Source organism: Phymastichus coffea, unplaced genomic scaffold, assembly GCF_024137745.1.
Source record: "Phymastichus coffea isolate CEN01 unplaced genomic scaffold, Cenicafe_Pcof_1.1 PCOF00003, whole genome shotgun sequence".
Taxonomy (NCBI): Eukaryota; Metazoa; Arthropoda; class Insecta; order Hymenoptera; family Eulophidae; genus Phymastichus; species Phymastichus coffea.
In genome coordinates this window covers 3,587,243-3,609,426 of record NW_026706814.1, presented here as the reverse complement: position 1 = coordinate 3,609,426, position 22,184 = coordinate 3,587,243, and the positions used below count along the sequence as shown (strand labels likewise).

Sequence of the window (22,184 nt, the reverse complement as noted above, 5' to 3'; positions counted from 1 at the left end):
CATGGTGCTCAAAACGTTTATAATTCCGACCAGAGTGGGTTTAATTTAGAAATACATAGTGGCAACACGCTTTATAAAGGGGTGAAGAAAATTGAAAAATCGTTCAGTCGGTACATTCAACAACACATAATTATACCATACAGCCAACTATATCATCAGAGGAAAAGCTCATGTCCCCTTTATACATAGTTTTGAAAGAAAGTAAAGGAGAATTTGGACCTAGAGTAGTACAAACTTTATATAGACCACAAAATATATACCCAGAAGCATCTGCCTCTGAAAAATGATCCAAAGAACTTCTTCAAAATTGGGTTGAAAATGTATTTTTAGTTCACAGTAACAGTGCACCCATATTGCTATTAGATTCATGAAGCGGACAATGTGAAAAAACTGTTAACAAAATTATACTAAATAACAGAAGTATCGTATTGAAAACAATACCAGAAGACACAACTGGTCAGATACAGCCTCTAGATGTGTCTGGATTTAAATTATGGAAGAACATTATAAAAAAATTATCTGACATAACACTTCTTATAAATTACGATGTCAACTTACACAAAAGAAATGATATAATCAAGATTCAATCGTTAACACATAACCAATTTTGTTCACCAAGATTTCAAAATATTTTTAAATTTCGCATGGTACAAAAGTGGGTACCTAACCGAAAAATTTGCAAGATTTGAAACCTAGCATATTTCAGTTTACATTTAAAGAGGAACAAATTTGCAGTGTATGTGGAGAGATTGCAATTGTGCGGTGTGGATGGTGTAATAAGCTGTTATGCTTTTATCATTTTTTCATAGATTATCATTATTATAAGACATATATTCAATAAAATAAAAAAAGAAATTTTCAAATTACTAACATTAACTTTGATAATGAAATCAATCGCTATTAACCCATTAAAGCCCACGCTAAGACTGGTTGAGATAGCGACAAACAAACTGTGCTATCTTTTGCATAAGTGAAAAATAAAATATACGTATTTTTTTTATGTTATTTTCAATTGTTTATAACAAATTATTTAAACAAATTACAAAAAAATTCATAATTATCAAAATCTAAATGCGGGAATCGATTCTGGAGGTGAAATCAAGACGAAAACCTATATAACACTTTTTTGTCAGAATTCAATTTGTTAGTGTAACGTAGGAATAAACAATTGCATGTTGGGGAGAAAAAGTGACCATGTCAAGTCCCAAGCAAAATCTATCTGGAATAGCAAAAAATAAACTGTGCTATCCTTTGCATAAGTGAAAAATAAAATATATATATTTTTTCTTATGTCATTTGCAATTGTTTATAACAAATTATTTAAACAAATTACAAAAAAATTCATAATTTTCAAAATCTGAATGCGGAAATCGATTCGGGGGATAAAATTGAGATGAAAACCTATATAACACTTTTTTGTCAGAGTTCAATTTGATATCTTTATGTAGAAATAAACTATTGACAAATAAGTGTTTTCATTCTCACACATGGTATCTGGAATCATATCAGTATTTTTTACTGATAAATTTTGAGATCTTATACTGTAATTGGATAAGTTTATTTCATTTCGTAAATCCTTCCGTGTTAGAGATCACGTTTGAGTGGCGGGCTAACGGTTGAAAACATTTATACATTGAATCTATTCTTTGAAATAATAATTTCGGAAAACTTTTAGTTTTTATTTTGTTCTAAATTGGTAACGTTACTGATAATGCCGAGACGGAGAATTAGCGATCTACCAAATTTAGTTGAAGATTCTGATAGTGATGAAGGTCAACATATTGATATAGCATTCATTCCTAATGAATATGAAAGTTCAGATGGAGATTCGGACGGTGATCCAAATGAAGATACATTATCAAATGAATTACCATCAGGTTCTTACAAACATGTTAAAAGTACATACACAAGTACTCAGAAATTGTTGGAACCGAATCATAAGTACAGTTGGAAAAATGATGCTTTGAATGATATTTCTCCGCATGTCGAGAGCAACTTCAATATTTCACCTATTTCATCATTGCAATCCAAAAATGCTTTTGAGTTGTTTGAGGTTTTCTTTTCGAAATCAATGAAAAACCATATCATTGAAGCCACTTCTGAAAATCATTTTGATTTATGTATGGATGATCTAGAAAAATTTATTACAATCATAATGATTACTATCTTCAATTCTAGAAAAAGTATTCGTGATTACTGGTCAAAAAAGCGAATACTTCAGTGTCCAGTAATTGCGGAACTTATGTCTAGAAATAATTTCGTTGCCATAAAAAAGAACATACGATTCTATAAACTTCAAGAAACTGATCAAAATGATAAAGTCTGGAAGGTTAGAACTCTGTATGATATATTTCGTGAGAATTGTATGCAATTTGGTTTCTTTGACTATAATTTATCAATAGATGAGATAATGGTAAAATACTTTGGTAGGTTTGGTATCAAGCAATGTATAAGGAATAAACCCATTAGATTTGGAATAAAAGAATGGGCAGTCTGTTCTTCTGATGGGTATATATATGATCTTGATATTTACACTGGTAAATCAGGAATCGATGAACGAAATCCTTTAGTTGCCGTTGGTTTAGGGTCTAGAGTGGTGATAAAGTTACTTTCGAATTTATTAGAAAAAACACAGAGAGAAGAACTGAAAAAGTATCATATTTATTTTGACAACTTTTTCACAAACCCAGATCTTATGATTCATTTGAAAAAAAATGGTTTATCGGCGACAGGAACTGTTCGGCATAATCGTGTGAAAGTGAAAGTCGAAATGCCAAAAAAAGCTAAAAGAGGATACACTATTTCAATGCATGAAGTGAATTCAAAATTGAATTATATTACAGTTATGGACTCAAAGCCAGTCGATTCTCTCTTCGAAATATGGAAATGAACCAAAAGTTGAAATGCAGAGATGGCAGGAATCATCGAAAAAATCTATTCTTTTTCCTCATTGTTTCTCTATGTATAATGAACACATGGGTGGCGTCGATCTACATGATCAACACTGTAATGCTTTGATGCCTACAATTCGAAGTAAGAAATGGACATGGTGCCTTGTATTACGGCTCATCCAAGCATCCTTAGCAAACGCTACAGTGATTTACAATAAGTTACATCCAGACGAAAGAAAAGGTTCCAAAGATATTGTTCAAGAAGTTTGTGAATATTATATTGACAAGTTATCTTCCAAACGTCCCCCCAAACGACAGAAACAGAGTGAAACTTCATCCCAAGAACACGTGATGAAACATGGGAGTCTTAGGAAATGTGGAATTTCAACATGTCGGACAAGAACGGAATGGTATTGTGAGAAATGTTCTATGCCTGTTTGCAAAAGTCATAAAGAAGGACATGGCAATGAACAATAATTCAATCCCACCGATTATATTTACAATAATTCATGCCAATATTGATGGATAAATACAATAATTAGCTTCATTTTATACGATTTTTTGAAACACTCTCAGGAGGCCGAATGTTTCTTCCTTCATTACAATAACTAATTGGCCTCTGACAGAAAAGTGTTATATAGGTTTTCGTCTAAACTTTACCCCCAGAATCGATTTCCGCATTCAGATTTTGAAAATTATAAATTTTTTTATAATTTGTTTAAATAGTTTGTTATAAACAATTGCAAATGACATAAGAAAAAATATATATATTTTATTTTTCACTTATGCAAAGGATAGCACAGTTTATTTTTTGCTATTCCAGATAGATTTTGCTTGGGACTTGACATGGTCACTTTTTCTCCCCAACATGCAATTGTTTATTCCTACGTTACACTAACAAATTGAATTCTGACAAAAAAGTGTTATATAGGTTTTCGTCTTGATTTCACCTCCAGAATCGATTCCCGCATTTAGATTTTGATAATTATGAATTTTTTTGTAATTTATTTAAATAATTTGTTATAAACAATTGAAAATAACATAAAAAAAAATACGTATATTTTATTTTTCACTTATGCAAAAGATAGCACAGTTTGTTTCTCGCTATCTCAACCAGTCTTAGCATGGGCTTTAATGGGTTAAGGGGGCTCCAGAGCCGCGAGTTTAGAAATCTGCTATATGGCAAGTTTGGTAGACCAAAACGTGCTGAATGCAGCGATATGCTTCATTACCCCTGTAGCCGTGGAAAATTTTGAAATATGTTACATCAAAGTTGACATATTTAACATAGGCTCTTATGGAAATCAGTGTCAAAACGGTACAAATTGATGATTGACAAACCTAAATGAAAGAGTTACACGGTGAAAAACTGATATTTCATAGATAAAAACTTAAGCTATTCGATGGTTTTTTGCACGATATGGGTAGCCGTGGAAAATATTGAAATATTTTATAAAAATTGAGCACAAAACTGAAACAGACGTCGTAGATATCCGGCGTCTGAAGGGAAGCCACGTTTGTCTCGCTGACAAAGTAAAGCGCGCGCTTTTTGAATGATTTGAAATTTTATAATAGAATTTATCGAATAAAATTAATTGTATGTAAATACTAATAAATGTATTTAAGCTCTCTTTATTTTTTAAATAAATTATTTATTTATAATTATTATTTTTAGTTTATGTTTGAATGTGTCTTTATATACTAAATCAAGCACATCAAACCGTACAATATCATATCAACATAACCATGTAGGTTATGTACGCGCAATTTCGGTATACACTTATCACTCGGATCTAGTCATACTATAGCTATTAGCTCATTGACTCATTGAAAAAGAGTAAAATTGACGACAATTTATTTTGATGATGAAAAAAAGTGTTACTTGAAATCGTGTTATTTTGCAGTACTACTGCTGTAAAAACAATGATAAGATTTATCAGTATAAATTTATACGACAATATACATATTTATTTGTTCGTTGATTTTGACTTTAGTAGGAGTCGCTGGAACCCCCTTAAATATACTACAATTAGAAAACTTTCTTATTTACCTCACTTATAATATAACTATAGACTTAAATAAGCAATTCAACATTATATTTTACAAAGACTGTTGTATTAAATTTTAAATTACTGTTTTTTATTAATTTTTAAACAGGTGAACAATAATTTTTTATGATGTATCTAACAAGCCAATTATCGAATAATTTTGGCCGAATAAACAAAAGTTAAAAAATTAAATTTTGCAACCCCTTACATCTAGAATTAAAAATGTACTCATCTTTACATAAAAAATTAACAGGCGTTGATATTTTACTAAAAAAATTCGTTTTCGAGGATGAACTTAAAGGTTCTGATTCTCACTCACTCTATATAAGTGGATCTCTAAATTCTTCTTGAATACTAATTTTTATAAGAAAAAAACAGGCATATATTTTATCTTAAAGAATCTCACCAGATTTCAAAATAGTAAAAAAATCTGTTTCGGGGGTGAAAGTTAAGAGAAGTTTTCCCCCCTAGACACACATGAGCGTTCGGGCTCCTAAACTTTAGCCAAATACTTGTCCTTTTAGAAGAAATAAGTAGGCGTTAGATTTCGTAAAAAATGTTGTTTCAACCTTGAGACATTGAATAAAAACGGGTTTAGGGGTGAACTTTGAGGGTGGTTTTTACCCTATAAATATGAATTCCCGCAAATAAAAAATATACGTATCAACATTTTTGAAAACTCTACCTCTCTGCTAAGTTTCAGAAAAATTGGAGGCGGAGGACAAGTATCTCTCCGTTGTTAGTCATTCGTAAGTCTTATATTGAATTTAGTCATTTAACTGCCTTATTTTGTTACTTTCTATATGTACCATTTTTAAAGTAGTACTTATCCCACTTGTGACTGGGGTTTTTATGCCGGCTAAGTACTACTTAAATTATCCCGCGTGTAAAAATATAATTATTTTTACATGCGAGTTATCATTCGAGTCGTACACGCTCCTTCGCTATTCCCTCTAATTTAAATTCAAATATACATAGAAAGATTCGTTCAATATTCTTCTAAGGTATTGGTATCACCAGAATTTCGGAAAAATATCCTGCAAATGCCACAAAAGGTGCACAGCTTCTTGTAGCTACTGTAAATACGGATTAAAATATTCGCGCTTTTGTGGATTTTACTCAGAGGAAAACCGTTTAAACATGGAAACAGTAGAATATCATACTAGTCAGGCTGATGAATACGATTTACATTTAGGCGACATATGTGCTACAACCAAATGCGACTTAATTAATTCTTATGAATCGCGCCAAATAAAATCAGTATAATGTACAGTATATATATATGTAATATAGTAATAAATAGAATGTTTATCTTCATTAACCCTCATATGTATCTAATAATTGTAATAAACTAATTTTTTTAATCTATTACGTTTACGATTTCATTTGCCAAATAAATAAAGCATCAATAAGTTACATTTGATGAATTCATTGGTAAAAACTGAATTTTTATTTATATTTCCTGAAGCTCCTCTAAATTAATAAAAAATTATCTAAATATTGTATGAATGCATGTATGTGTGTGGAGTAATAATTTCTAAGAGCATTATTGATTACGTAATATAGCAATGAATGCGAGAGCCAGCCGAACCTTGAAGATGGCTAGACGATAATATCTTCCCGTATACCTGAGTTTTATGGTTACTGATGTCAGTGAAGATAGAAGATAATCTATATTCGTTGGTAAGACCATTTAAAAAGAAGCAATAGAAATTGCTATTGTAATCAACATTGACAACGAAAAATTTAATAATTTATTACAGAGAATTCAGATTCATCCATTGAGTAAGACATCATTAAACTGCACTTGATTTATTCACCAATGACAAATACATTGTTTTAAAAATTTAAAAACATATTTATAAAATATAACTATTTTACTATCGCAACATTGACGTCTTCATCATTATTAATATGTAGGCTGCGATTTTTAAAAAGAAAACTCGAACTTAGCTCCTATTGATCATAAATGAATTTTTTTTTACAAAACCTTCTTCCAACTATCTTAGTTATACATTTGAAGAATATACATGGGAGCCTTAAATCTATTTATTATTTAAAAAAAAAACATAATTTTTTTTAAGCTAAAATTAACGGTTAGATAGGAAAATTTTTAATTCACCAACAATAAAATATTAAAATTAATGTTTAAGGAAGAAATTGCATTATTTTATAACTCGTTACCTTTCGCCAAAGAATGTTATAGATCCGTATTTTGGGCATCTCTTAGTTAACTATTGATAATACCTCGGTAACTAATTAATCAATTCCATCATATAAGACATTACTTTTTTTTTAATTGCAAGAATTAAAAAAATTTTTTTTTTAATTTCAATATAAATAAAAATTTTAAAAAGGACTTTTTGCATTTTTTATAAAAACTAATGCACAAAAATCATTGCACCATTGCAACATTCACAGAAATACCGTAGTTTACAGAACGAAAAAACATATTTTCTAAGCTTTGAGATCTCATAAAGTTATATAGAGCATCTATTTATATTGCCCTTGCATAAGTTTCATCTATATCTAAATTTTCACAAAAAACAGCCACTTTTTGTCTCTGTTGATTTGCCTATTGATATCAAAGATTTGATTAATAGTAACCAATTAAAAGTTTGAGTCTTTGCTAGTAATATTTTTTATCGCTTGTAGACTAAAATAAAAAATGTACTTGCATAAATAACCAAAATTTCCTCTAATTTTGAGATGTATGTAGGTTTTCACTTAAAATAAAAACTAAAACTATACAAGTTAGCATGATTTTGTTATAGTCTAGGTAATAGCTATTTCCAAAGATATTTTTAACGTAGAACTCAAATTCAGGCTCACTTTTAGGTTAGGATTACTCAAAAACCCGACGTGATAGAGTGATTCTGAGCCCAGATTTGAGTTCTACACCGAAAATTACTTCGGAAATGACTATCAGCTACTCGAAAACAATCACAACCTCGTATTTTGCAGACCTGTGCTATTAATAAACTTTTATAAAAGTAGTTTTCAATGATCAAGAATGTTTAATTTTGACAATGATATTTTAAGGTTTGTCTAGTTGCATATTATTTAGATAGCTGTATATAGGGTATACAATCTAAACATAGTGTTGTAGTAAAGTAGTAAAATTTGATTTTTGTGATACCTATTTTCTAAATTTTTGTTTGAAAATTGCCGTTGATTATACGTTATTATTTTCATATTGATTTTCTTCGGTAAATCAAAAACTTTTATATATATATAATTTCATTGATATTTTAAACAATAAAAGTCATTGGTTATGTTTATTTATAATTTTATTTTACCAGCAATATCAGACGCGCTTTGCGTGCTTCTACTTTTTCATTTTTTATTATATTAATTAATATATTTAACGCGACAAATCCTTTTTTCAAAAGCGGATTTTTCAATTTTTGTTACAAAACTCGTATCCTAGTAAAAAACTTGTATTAGCAAAACAGTTCCGCGTATTCTGAATTCATGAATTATCATATCGAAAACAGACATAAACAACAATCTTTATAGTTCAGCCATATAGGTCAAATTACTATGAAATGTTTATCCTACTCTTTTAATATAGATTACGATATTAAAAAATTTTTTTCAATCATACACGTTCAAATATCACATTATCAGAATCCGAACATAAAAGGGATCAAGACCTTGGTGTGCCGCCATATTGGTTGACCGATAGTGTTCGAGTGGCCGCTGCCATTTTAGATTTCACGTTCCAGAGTTCCACAGTGTTGAGTGAACGCCGCCATTTTAGTGATTTTAAAGATAAACTATCCGAAGATTTTATTCATGAATACAGAAGAAATGAAAGATATTATAAAGCTATAACAGATATATATTACTTATTTAAAAATGAGTCTCGATTTTCCACAAATACAAAATTTAATGCAAAATGTTAGTGAACTATCAATAGATTGAGAATACGAAAATACAGAAAACTATTTAACTGTAGGTCGTAAAAGATAAGCAAAATGGAATGAAAAACAAAAAGAAATAGTTGATAATATTTAAAATAATGTTTTCAATGAAAGTAACAATGAAATTAATAATTATAATAAATGTTGCTTTATAGGTTATCCTAGCGGATAAGGTAAAACATTCTTGTATGAAACACTTTGGTATCTTTTAAAAGGAAATGGTAAAAAAGTATGTACTATGACTTATTGGGATAGCTGCTACACTGTTACCTCAAGGCAAAACATTACATAAAATATTTAAATTACCAGTACCTTTATTTTCGGATTCACCATCAAATATAAAGTTAAAAACACGTGAAGCTGCATATATAAAAGAAATAGATGTATTTATATAGGACGAAGCTCCAATGGCTTCAAGATATGTAATGTCATGGATCAAATTCTGTATGATATTATAGATTATGATTATTTATTCGGTGAAAAAACAATTATTATAGGAGATTTTAGAAAATTACTTCCTGTTAAAGTAAATAGTACATACAGTGAAATAGTTGATTTGTCTATTAATCGTTTTTCATATTGGCACAATATTGTTAAATATTCATTAACTCAAAATATGCGAGTTTTACATCAAGAGATAGAATTTACAACATTTTTTTAGATGTTGGTGATGGAATATTGAATGATATTCATGGTAATGTTAGTTTAAATAATATTCCTAAAAATGTATTGCAATAACTAACAAAATTGACGATATAGTTGATGATATTTATGGACATATATTCCATAGTAGACAATATAAACAAGCAATTAATTATGCGATATTATCTACACGAAATGTGGACGTAAATGAAATTAATGAAACTGTTGCAAATTTGTTTATAAAAAGTTTTATGATATAAAATTTGTTATTAATAGTATTATATGATATATTACGTTACATATCGATACATATATCATACAATATAAAAGATGATTGTGAAGTTTGCAACGTTCATCGTGAACGAAAAAATCGAAAATTTAAATATGAGGATTTGACTCCATATATTGCTATAAATATCAAACTAACAATATAAAATACTATAGTCAGTAGTTTATTCGATTCCCAACGCCTAAAAACCACCCTTAAGACAGTTTACACACGAGCAAAGGCGAAGTTGGCTTCTATAAATTTGTGTATTAAAAAACACCACAAAATTCAGCGCTTAAAAAAATTTTATAAAGGAGAGAATAATACTCCCTACATGTGTAAAAAGTTTCCGGGGTCGGAACGCACACTGTACACTCAGACACCCTTGCAAAGACTGGCGTCTCATGCGCGCAAAGGCGAAAATAGCGCGTTTTAATTTATTTATTCCCAAACAACCAAAAATAATTTTATCGAAAGTATTTTATCATAGAAAGCATACAATTATCTATCCATGAGCGAAGTTTCGTGCGTCGGAACGCACCCTGGACACTCAGACACCCTTGCAAAGACTGGCGTCTCATGCGCGCAAAGGCGAAAATAGCGCGTTTTAATTTATTTATTCCCAAACACCCAAAAATAATTTTATCAAAAGTATTTTATCATAGAAAGCATACAATTATCTATCCATGAGCGAAGTTTCGTGCGTCGGAACGCACCCTGTACACTCAGACACCCTTGCAAAGACTGGCGTCTCATGCGCGCAAAGGCGAAAATAGCGCGTTTTAATTTATTTATTCCCAAACACCCAAAAATAATTTTATCAAAAGTATTTTATCATAGAAAGCATACAATTATCTATCCATGAGCGAAGTTTCGTGCGTCGTAATAAACAAATTTGCATAATCGGTTTGCTGTTAGTATTAATGTCATAAAATACTTCATTTTTGGCTTCATTGGTTGGCCTATAAAAGGATTCCAACGGGCTAATCACTTCACGAAAATCGAGAAATATAAGATGCGCGACGGCAGCCAATGTTATGATTTGTATAGGTCACATTACTACTACAGTTTAGGCGGCACGAAATCCCAAAAATTTCATCAAACTGTACTTGATACAGTTTAATACTTATAACATTCTGTAAATCAAATCTCAGCGACACATTAGAAAGAAAGATAGATAGATAGATAGAGAGAGAGAGAATGGGAGTTGCTTTTTTTAAAACTTAATTGCCTTAATTTCCGTGACAAATCAAACAAGAACAACAGTACCTCGCAAAGATTCAAACTATTGCAGTATTAAAAACTACTTATTTGTCATTTTCATGTTGTATGAAAAAACTGCTTGAAAAAATTGTTATTAATTTAGAAATAAAGTTATCGAACAAGATACGATAATTTTTTTAAATTTTAATTTTCTTTGAATTATTTTATATTATTTAATAACTTTAACCAATATTTTTATTCATCTCAGCTTAAAATTCTATATTACAGCATATCCAATGTCTATATTTCGAGTAATAAAGTACCGAACTGACTGACTTTGTGTACGTCACAGATACGCTCGGAGGTTAAAACAAGGCTGATTTCGCCTTTGCGCGCATGGGATGCCATGCTTTGCAAGGGTGTCAGAGTGTACAGGGTGCGTTCCGACGCACGAAACTTCGCTCACGGATAGCTAGTTGTATCCTCTCCATGATAAAATGCTTTTGGTAAAATTATTTTTGGGTGTTTTAGAATAAATATATTAAAACGCGCTATTTTCGCCTTTGCGCGCATTAGACGGCATGATCATGCTTTGCAAGGGTGTCAGAGTGTACAGGGTGCGTTCCGACGCACGAAACTTCGCTCATGGATAGATAATTGTATGCTTTCTATGATAAAATACTTTTGATAAAATTATTTTTGGGTGTTTGGGAATAAATAAATTAAAACGCGCTATTTTCGCCTTTGCGCGCATGAGACGCCATGATCATGCTTTGCAAGGGTGTCAGAGTGTACAGGATGCGTTCCGACGGACGAAACTTCGCTCATGGATAGATAATTGTATGCTTTCTATGATAAAATACTTTTGATAAAATTATTTTTGGGTGTTTGGGAATAAATAAATTAAAACGCGCTATTTTCACCTTTGCGCGCATGAGACGCCATGATCATGCTTTGCAATGGTGTCAGAGTGTACAGGGTGCGTTCCGATGCACGAAACTTCGCTCACGGATAGATAATTGTATGCTTTCTATGATAAAATACTTTTGATAAAATTATTTTTGGGTGTTTGGGAATAAATAAATTAAAACGCGCTATTTTCGCCTTTGCGCGCATGAGACGCCATGATCATGCTTTGCAAGGGTGTCAGAGTGTACAGGGTGCGTTCCGACGCACGAAACTTCGCTCACGGGTAGATAATTGTATGCTTTCTATGATGAAATAATTTTGATAAAATTATTTTTGGGTGTTTGAGAATAAATAAATTAAAACGCGCTATTTTGTTGCCTTTGCGCGCATGGGATACCATGCTTTGCAAGGGTGTCAGAGTGTGCAGGGTGCGTTCCGATGCACGAAACTTCGCTCACGGATAGATAATTGTATGCTTTCTATGATAAAATACTTTTGATAAAATTATTTTTGGGTCTTTGGGAATAAATAAATTAAAACGCGCTATTTTCGCCTTTGCGCGCATGAGACGCCATGATCATGCTTTGCAAGGGTGTCAGAGTGTACAGGGTGCGTTCCGACGCACGAAACTTCGCTCACGGGTAGATAATTGTATGCTTTCTATGATGAAATAATTTTGATAAAATTATTTTTGGGTGTTTGAGAATAAATAAATTAAAACGCGCTATTTTGTTGCCTTTGCGCGCATGGGATACCATGCTTTGCAAGGGTGTCAGAGTGTACAGGGTGCGTTCCGACACACGAAACTTCGCTCATGGATAGATAATTGTATGCTTTCTATGATAAAATACTTTTGATAAAATTATTTTTGGGTGTTTGGGAATAAATAAATTAAAACGCGCTATTTTCGCCTTTGCGCGCATGAGACGCCATGATCATGCTTTGCAAGGGTGTCAGAGTGTACAGGATGCGTTCCGACGGACGAAACTTCGCTCATGGATAGATAATTGTATGCTTTCTATGATAAAATACTTTTGATAAAATTATTTTTGGGTCTTTGGGAATAAATAAATTAAAACGCGCTATTTTCGCCTTTGCGCGCATGAGACGCCATGATCATGCTTTGCAAGGGTGTCAGAGTGTACAGGGTGCGTTCCGACGCACGAAACTTCGCTCACGGGTAGATAATTGTATGCTTTCTATGATGAAATACTTTTGATAAAATTATTTTTGGGTGTTTTGGAAAAATCAAATTAAAACGCGCTGATTTTGCCTTTGCGCGCATGGGATGCCAAGATTTGCAAGGGTGTCAGGGTGAGTAGGGTGCGTTCCGACCCCGGAAACTTTTTACACATGTAGGGAGTATTATTCTCTCCTTCATAAAATTCTTTTAAGCGCTGAATTTTGTGGTGTTTTTTAATACACAAATTTATAGAAGCCAGCTTCGCCTTTGCTCGTGTGTAAACTGTCTTAAGGGTGGTTTTTAGGCGTTGGGAATCGAATAAACTACTGACTATAGTATTTTATATTGTTAGTTTGATATTTATAGCAATTTATGAAGTCAAATCCTCATATTTAAATTTTCGATTTTTTCGTTCACGATGAACGTTGCAAACTTCACAATCATTATAAAAGAATCATTTAAAAAAAATATATTTTAAATATTTTATACATTATGATATAGGTTAAATATTACGTTAATTGATTAAGTTTAAAAAGTCCATGCGCGCGATACGCGCGCTTAATAAACTTCTAGTAATTCCAAAACGTAATAATCTCTCGCTTTTACCAAACGATTTACTCGCTGCTAGTTTTATAAAATGAGTGTAAAAATAATAACAATGCTGCATACTTTTTTTATTATCCTTATCTTCAAAATTATCTGTATCAATTATGATAAAATGAATTTTTATTATTAAAATCGCAACTCGAAATCACATCGATATGCATATTTGCGGCCGTAACAGCACAACACGTGACTATATCTTAGCCAATTCACGAATAAAATACTTCAATATGGCATCCATCACTTTTTTATAAGGGGAATACCCTTTGGAAATAATTTACGCATAAAATTATAATAAATAGAAATCATCAATAAGTTACGTTTGCTACTAATTATTTATAATTTATATCTATTTATTAACATCAGATTTTAGACACATATAACAATTATAAAGAGTTATTTTCTGTTAAAAAACTATTATTTTTAAATTAATTGTAACAGTTTCCTTCAATTACTAACAGTTATTTGCATTTTTATTCAAGAAAACAAATTTATTTTGAGAAATAAAAAATCTAAATAACTATAAATAACTAAAAATAAAAGTTATCACTAATTACCTATTGGAATAAAAAATTAGTAACTGTTACTTGCTGTACTTATTAGTAACTGCTTATTAGTAACTGTAATTATTAATTTGCTAATGCCGGATACAAAAAAAGTACTTATATGCAAAAAAATTATATAATAATAACAATATATATGTGTTTAAAATAATTCTTCATAATCATATATGATAACTAACTATTTATTACAGTCATAAAAATTATTTACATTTCTGAAATTGATTTAAAACTGTTTATAACTGTTATTAATAGCAAATTGTTTTTATGACAAAACGGTTCATTTCCAAACTTGTCTATAATTATTAATTGTATATAATTATTACTGACAGAAAAAAACTGTTAGTAACTGTTATACCTATCTAAAATCTGACATTTATAAATTATTTTGAACTATAAATAATTGCGTACAACAGGTTCAACATAAAAATTATTTCCAACAGGGTAGAACTTTTCAAAATTGTAGAATGAAGAATGCTGAAATATTACAACGTTCTAATATTTTTTATTAAAATCTCAATAGTAAATGTGTCATTCCTATCCATATTTCTTATAATTTTAATCTTAAATATTGTAATAAATATTTTATGGTAACAGAACATTTTAATATAACATTAAAAATATGCTGTTAAGCATTAGAATATTGGGATATACAGAAGCTGTTAACTTTGAATTATGAAGATTAATGATTAATGCATAATTTTTTTCTCATATCTGACCACAGACATCATAATTTAATAAAATATAATAATTTTTGATCTATTACTTATTTGAAGAATTATTTATTTGAATAATAGTAAACAGTTCACCAGAACCATGATATTTGGATATATGGCTATTTTAATTATGTGATATGAAACATTATTTAAATAATCATCAATATTTCTTAAGCTTGCAATAATTTCTTAATAGTTGAGTAATATTTAAATAATTATTTAATTTTTTTTGACTTACTTGAAATATTTAATTAAATAATTTGTATAATATTAAAAGAAATAATTTGTTTATCTATGGAAAAATCGGTAGACACACGACATAAAATTATCTAAATTATTTATTAGAATTTTCAAGATAAATTTGAATAATTGAAAAATAATAATTATTTTAAAGTTCTTTATGAAACAAGTAAAACTAGATCAATTCAATAACATTTTATACAAGATTAAAATATTTATATTTCTTTCACACTTGTTCTCAAACTAATAATTTAATATAATTAACACTTCAATTATAATTATAATAATAGTTAAATTTTGAGAACTTTTCAAAACAAATTTGAATAATTAATTGAAAATTTGATTATATTTATGAAAATATTGAAAAAAAAATCAATTTTAATTTTAATTTTAATCAGAAATCACATATAATATTACACTGACCTTAGAAATTTTATAAAATTATACATGAATAAAACTCTTTCAATTCACAAATGCATATAAAACAATTTTAAGCAAGATATCGATTATTGTAAATCAAAACAGAGTAAGCACTTTCCAATGCTTTAATAAATCTTGAGGATAAAATTACTCCCCTTACCACAGCTTGCAAATTTAAATTATAGCCAAAAAAAAATACCAATGGGAAGGTATGTAACTGCACCCTTCAAATACGCTACAACATCAATCTGCACCCTTCTACATTAATTAATAAAAATTAAAAACCAATGCTAATATTTTCATATTTTCAAACAGCGATAACTCCAAAAATACTCAATATTTCTGAATAAAACTTTTATAAAAAAACTGCACCCGGACCGATTCTAATTGCACCCTATCTAATTTGTTGAAATTATCACCGTTAGTTAAAAAATTGGTAAAAAAACAAATTACCAATTTGAAGTGTGCACAGGCTGCTCAATGAGCATGCGCAAATACCATCTCTTCATCTTAAAGTTCAAAGATACTTTAGTAATTCTTCAAGCGGTTGGAACAGAAATGAAGATAGGCGTGAACTGGGTAGAATTACAATATTTATTATTATTAGAGATTTCCAACAGGACGGAGCACAAAATCAAAGTCGAAAACGAGCGGAATTATAAAACTGAATTGCCACGAGGCAATTGTAATAATCGACCCGACTGCGTGCGCGAGAGCGAGAGTTCGCTGGTCGACGTCCGGAAGGAGAAGGGAAGGTTTGCTCCGATCAGCCTTATGAGCTGCTGTCTTCTCCTCCAGCACCTGAGCGCCACCACAGCCATTTCCCCGCTGCGTGGATGTTAGCACTGCTGAAGGCACAGGCGTCCGAGTGGAGTCAGTAGCGACCTCGTGTGGGACACATCCACTCCCCCCTCTGAACCGGCCGCGGAGAGCGGGCGGAATCTGACCCTGCGTAGGATGTTGGGCTGGTGTCGTTGCCTGGGAATGTTGTCGTTGCTATTCTTAAGGCAAGATTGACGGGTGGTAGCCGCTGGAGGTGGTTGTAGGTCGACACTTGGGTCTGTGACTGGCGAGCTTGAGCTCGTCGATGGTGTCGCAGTTGGTTGCACCTTAGACGTTGTGGGTGACGAGGCTTCTGCTGGCTTTTGTAGAGGGCTCGGTGAGAGCACATCAGTTGTAGGTGCTTGCGGAGACTGCGGAGAAACTGGGCGTGCATCAGAGATTGAGCGTGATGCTAGTGCATCAGCAGTGGCCTTGCTGAGGTGCGCCGGTTTGAGAGCGTCAGTGGAGATTGCCCTATCGGTGCCGTTGACGTTAATGATATACACTTTATCATTGACGCGTCGAACGACTTTGTGCGGCCCAGTGTAAGGCGGCTCGAGCGGCTTCCGCACAGCATCAACTCGCTGGAACACGTGCGAGCAGGTGGTTAGGTCCTTGAAGACGAACGGTCGATGGAGCGAGTGGTCCGTGGCAGGCGCAGGAGCTAGGGCCCTCATAGTCGCGCGTAGTCGACCAACGAAGGAACAAGGATCTGCAGGCGGGTTGTTGCAGATGAAAAAATCGCCAGGAAGACGAAGTGTGGTGCCGAAGGTCATCTCCGCTGGTGACGCTTGTAGGTCCTCCTTGAGGGAGTTACGCAGCCCAAGTAGCACTAGCGGCAAGGCTTCAGGCCAAGGAGTTGGTGCGCACCTTAATGCCGCTTTAAGAGTGCGATGGAATCTTTCCACCATGCCATTCGCCTGGGGGTGATATGGCGTGGTGTGTATTCTGGTCGTGCCCGAGATCTGATTGTGAGTGAGCGCTGAGAAGCGGGCGGACTCAAACTGTGTCCCCTGATCTGAGGTGATCGTAGCAGGACAGCCCTTGCTGGCAATCCAGGAAGATAAGAAGGCCTTGGCGACGGTTTGCGCGGTCATGTCTTCGAGTGGTACTGCTTCAGGCCATCTGGTGAACCGGTCTATCATCGTGAGGCAGTACCGGTAATTCCCCACCAATGGCAGCGTAAGCAGGTCCACGTGGACGTGCTCGAATCTGTTATTGGGCTCCTGAAAAGTGGCAAGCTGCGCGCGATTGTGCCGGGAGACCTTGGCGCGCTGGCATTGCAGGCAGCTGCGCGCCCAATGAGTGACGTCGCGTCGTATGCCAGGCCACACGAAGCGTTCCGCTGCGGAGCGGACTGTTGCGCGAATTCCCGGGTGGCTCAGACCATGTACCGGGTTGAAGGCAGCGGTGCGAAGCGAGCGTGGTAGAAATGGTCGGACCCGTCCATCGTGGACGTTGCACAGCAGGTCTACGTCATTGATGTGCAGGCGTTGGAGAATCAGAGAGCTGCTCTCGGCAATACCCGGCAGCTCGTCGTCGCAAGCTTGCGCCTTGGCTATTGCCTCTGGGCTGAGAGTGGTCGGCATGTCGACCGTGGCACAGACGGCGTCCTGCGCTGAGAGCGATGGAGAGAGGCAAGGTTCGGCAGGAGCGTTGAGCGGCGTGGTGTCTTCGAGCGTCCTGGAAAGTGCATCTGCTACGACATTGTCCGAGCCGTTGACGTGTTGAAGCTGGACGTCAAATTGCAGCAGGAAGTCCAGTTGTCGTTGCTGGCGCGGAGACGCCTTCGTAGACGGTTGACAGGCAGCGAAGGTCAGCGGACGATGGTCCGTAAGTACCGTGAAGGGGCGACCTTCCAGGATGCGTCGAAAATGCTGCACCGCACGGAAGACGGCGAGTAGTTCCCGGTCATAGGTGCTATATCGGGTCTCGGCAGGCGTAAGCTTCTGGGAAAAGAAGCCAATTGGTTGCCACTCCCCGCGCCCGTGGGGGCATTGTTCAAGTACGGCACCGATGGCAGAGCTCGATGCATCCGTGGCGAGACGGAGAGACGCAGTCGGCGACAGGAAGGTGGTTTCGACAGCCTTGGTTAGACTGCGTCGGGCGTCTTCGAAGGCTCGCTCCGCTCCTGGATTCCAGGCCAAGGATCGTCGGCTTCCTTTGGGTAAGCCTCGAAGGAGCTCGTTTAGCGGAGCCTGGATATGAGCAGCATGCGGTAGACTTCTGCGGTAGAAGTTGACGATGCCCAGGAACCGTCGCAAGGCTCTGGGCGACCTGGGCTTGGCGTAGTCGCGAATGGCCGCGACTTTCCTCTCTGGTGGCTTGATACCGCCAGCAGAGACCTCATATCCGAGGACATTAACGCGGGGAAGTCCCAGCTGGCATTTCTCCAGTTTGAAGGACAGACCGGCTTCCCTTAGTCGGTCGAAAAGAAGACGTAAGTGCCGCTGGTGCTCCTCGTGAGACGAGGATCGCACGAATAAGTCGTCGAGGTAGCTCCGCACGAACGGCATGTCCCTCAGCAGCGAGTCCATGAACCGTTGGAAGGTTTGTGATGCATTCCTGAGGCCGGGAGGCATGCGCAGGAATTCGTACAGGCCGAAAGGAGTCGTGATTGCAGTCTTTGCAATATCCTCGGCAGCCATGGGTACCTGAAAATAAGCCTCCTGCAGGTCGACAACGGAGAACACGGAGCACCCATCGCATTCCTCCAGGAGGTCCTCAATGACCGGCAGCGGATATCGGTCCGGCATCGTGACGGCATTGAGGCGTCGAAAATCTCCCGTGACTCGGAAGCCTCCAGTGGCCTTCGCCACGAGGTGTAAAGGGCTCGCCCAAGGACTGGAAGATGGCCGGACGACACGTTGTCGCAGGAGGCGCTTAATGGTGTCCTTGACAGCAGCCGAGCGTTCGCCCGTCAGCCGACGTGGGCGTTCAAAGACGGGAGGACCAGTCGTGACGATTCGGTGCACCACGGTAGTGCCTTGAAGAGAGGCGCCCTTCTCCGAGGGCTCGGCGAGATCGGCGTACTCGGCGAGCAGGCCATCGTAGGTGGCTCGGTGCGGTAAGTCGGCAGTGTCGGCAATAGTAGCTACTCCGTGGATTATGGCCTTCCGCAACTGTGCAACGGACTCCTGGGCGGTGCTCGGGTCGAACAAGCGGCGCCGGCGCACATCCACCAACAGTCCAGAGTGGTTTAGAAAGTCCGCTCCCAGGATAGGTACCGGTACGTCGGCGACGGTAAACGGCCACTGGAAGTCACGCTGAAGGCCCAGCGTGATGGTGAGTAATCGCCTGCCGTAAGTGGCGATAGGGGTCCCATTCGCCGAGATCAGTTGCAAGCCGCTGCGTGTCAACGGACCAGTAACAAGATGTCGGGGCAGCAAGGTCATCACTGACCCGGAGTCGACGAGCATGGCACAGCCGAGCGAGCTTTCATGGATGTGCAGACGGACGTCGGAAGGCGGTAGAGAAGCGCTAACGTGTACCGCCAAAACGTGCGGCAGCGCCTCTAGTTTGTCGACCTGTTGGCTGGATAGCCGCATGGCGGTCGGCAACGCTCCGCGTTCGCCTGGAACCGCTGGTGGTAGTAGCACCAAGACGGATTTGCCGACGAAGCTGCAGCTGCTCCAGAAGTTCTCGAGCCTGTTGAGCGGGCACGTGTGCGGGATCTTGCTCGGCCACTGGCATTTGGCAGGCGATCCAGAATGCGACCACTCGTAATTACAAGCTGCGAAACAATGGCTCGCAAAGCGGCTAATTCGGCCGCGATGGCATCGGGCGTAGCTTGCACAACCTCTGGTGCTGGGGGCGTTGGAACGGGCCGTTGAATTGCACAGACGTCAGGACTCGTCTCCCACAACTCATCAACGGTCAGGGCCTGATCGTCCAGCGTAGCGTTGGGCACCACGCGCAGCATTCTGGAGATAGTAGTAGGAAGCAGATCCAGCCAACGTACGCGAATGGCATCATCGCCGACACTTCCTCCGGCGAGAGCGCGCATACGTCGGAGCAGTTGCGACGGCGAGCGATCCGCCATGGTAAGTCCGGAGAAGAGCTTATGCAAGCGCTTGGTTGCCGTGTCACCGTAACGCCGAATGACCTGCTCCTTCAAATGGTTGTACGCACCTGTGCTCGGTGGATTTTGGAGCACGTCAAGCGAATCTTGCAGGGTTTCGCTGTCTAGACCCGCGACGGCGGCATGGTATCGTTGAAGGTCAGAACGGATGTTGTGGCATTGAAAAACCGACTCCAATTGGATGAACCATGCCTCAGGATTGCCTTTCAAAAACGGCGGAGTGCGTACCGCTACGTGGCGAACAACCTCGACCTTGGCCGGATCTGACGGATTCAGATTAGCAGCTGCGTTGCTGGGCCCTGCGGCCATATCGGAGGAGAGGTTGAGCGGAGGAGGATCCGACATAGGTGGGCTCTCGTCACGAGACAGAGTACTCAGATCGGCGAGAGATCGTTGTCTCTGTCGCCTCTCGGAGACCGGCGGCGTTCTCTCCGTGGTTACGGTTTTCGGCACTCACTCGGAAGGTACACTTCTCAGGTCACGCTCTCACAGAAGTACTTACGGGTTCTTAAAAAGAAAGATAATTGTCGTTTCTTTTTTTTTTTTATCCAGTTGAAAATCACGTCGGGGTTACCAATTTAGTAATTCTTCAAGCGGTTGGAACAGAAATGAAGATAGGCGTGAACTGGGTAGAATTACAATATTTATTATTATTAGAGATTTCCAACAGGACGGAACACAAAATCAAAGTCGAAAACGAGCGGAATTACAAAACTGAATTGCCACGAGGCAATTGTAATAATCGACCCGACTGCGTGCGCGAGAGCGAGAGTTCGCTGGTCGACGTCCGGAAGGAGAAGGGAAGGTTTGCTCCGATCAGCCTCATGAGCTGCTGTCTTCTCCTCCAGCACCTGAGCGCCACCACAGCCATTTCCCCGCTGCGTGGATGTTAGCACTGCTGAAGGCACAGGCGTCCGAGTGGTGTCCGTAGCGACCTCGCGTGGGACACCACAATACAAAAATAAATTCGAAATTGCATTCAGTGTTCCAGACTGGGGAACACCTGATCGGACCGACGTTGTTTACATGTGAACTTTAGCTAGCAAAGTGTTGATTAGAAAGCTGCGATAGGATGAGGAACGGGAGAAGTGTTAAAGTTAAAGTTTCGAATGTTAATTTATTCTTAAAGACAATTGATTGAAGTCATTACCTTGACAACACAAATACACGCTTTTTTTTTTATAAAACAAAACCTAAAGTCAATCAATCGAAAACAAACGTCAAAGCAACAAGACACAATATGTTGTTCTAATAAATAAAAACGTTTTTCATTCTTAAAACTTATATCTGAGTTTTCGAGTACTTATTGTATTAGGTTATGGGCACAGACGCTTAAACTATGTACCCGAATATCGCAGAATAGCCTAGACATGGATTTGGCTAAGCACATCAAACCTCTGACTGGCGAGGTAGACTGGCCGGTGTGGAAGCGAAAGATTCGCGATTTGCTCGACTATCATGAAGGGGCGTTAGATGTTATAGACAACAAAGTAACGCAGCCCGAAGCTTTTACTGACAGTGTAAATGATGCTGAAAAGAAAGCTCACAAAGAAAAGGTGGCATTTTATCATAAGGCAAATAGCTACGGAAAATTTATGATTGCAAGCTCAGTTACAGACGCTGTATACGAAAAGATTTTGGACAAGTAAACAGCGCGCGAAGCCTGGGAAGC

The 22,184-nt window shown here is 36.8% G+C and overlaps 2 protein-coding genes across 2 annotated transcripts in view; both read right to left on the bottom strand.

Annotated features, from left to right (window-relative positions):
• The window catches only part of LOC131664014 (N-alpha-acetyltransferase 11), an 80,863-nt gene extending 65,101 nt beyond the window's left edge, over window positions 1-15,762 (bottom strand). Inside the window, exon 1 of the mRNA XM_058934838.1 lies at window positions 15,613-15,762. The gene's annotated coding sequence lies outside the window, so the exon portion shown is untranslated. The remainder of the gene's footprint in view (window positions 1-15,612) is intronic.
• A 4,183-nt stretch (window positions 15,763-19,945) lies between these two features.
• Window positions 19,946-20,857, bottom strand: LOC131664561 (uncharacterized). Its single transcript, XM_058935768.1, has one exon. It carries the CDS (start codon window positions 20,855-20,857, stop codon window positions 19,946-19,948), a length of 912 nt encoding a protein of 303 aa, XP_058791751.1.
• Window positions 20,858-22,184: the final 1,327 nt, after the last annotated feature.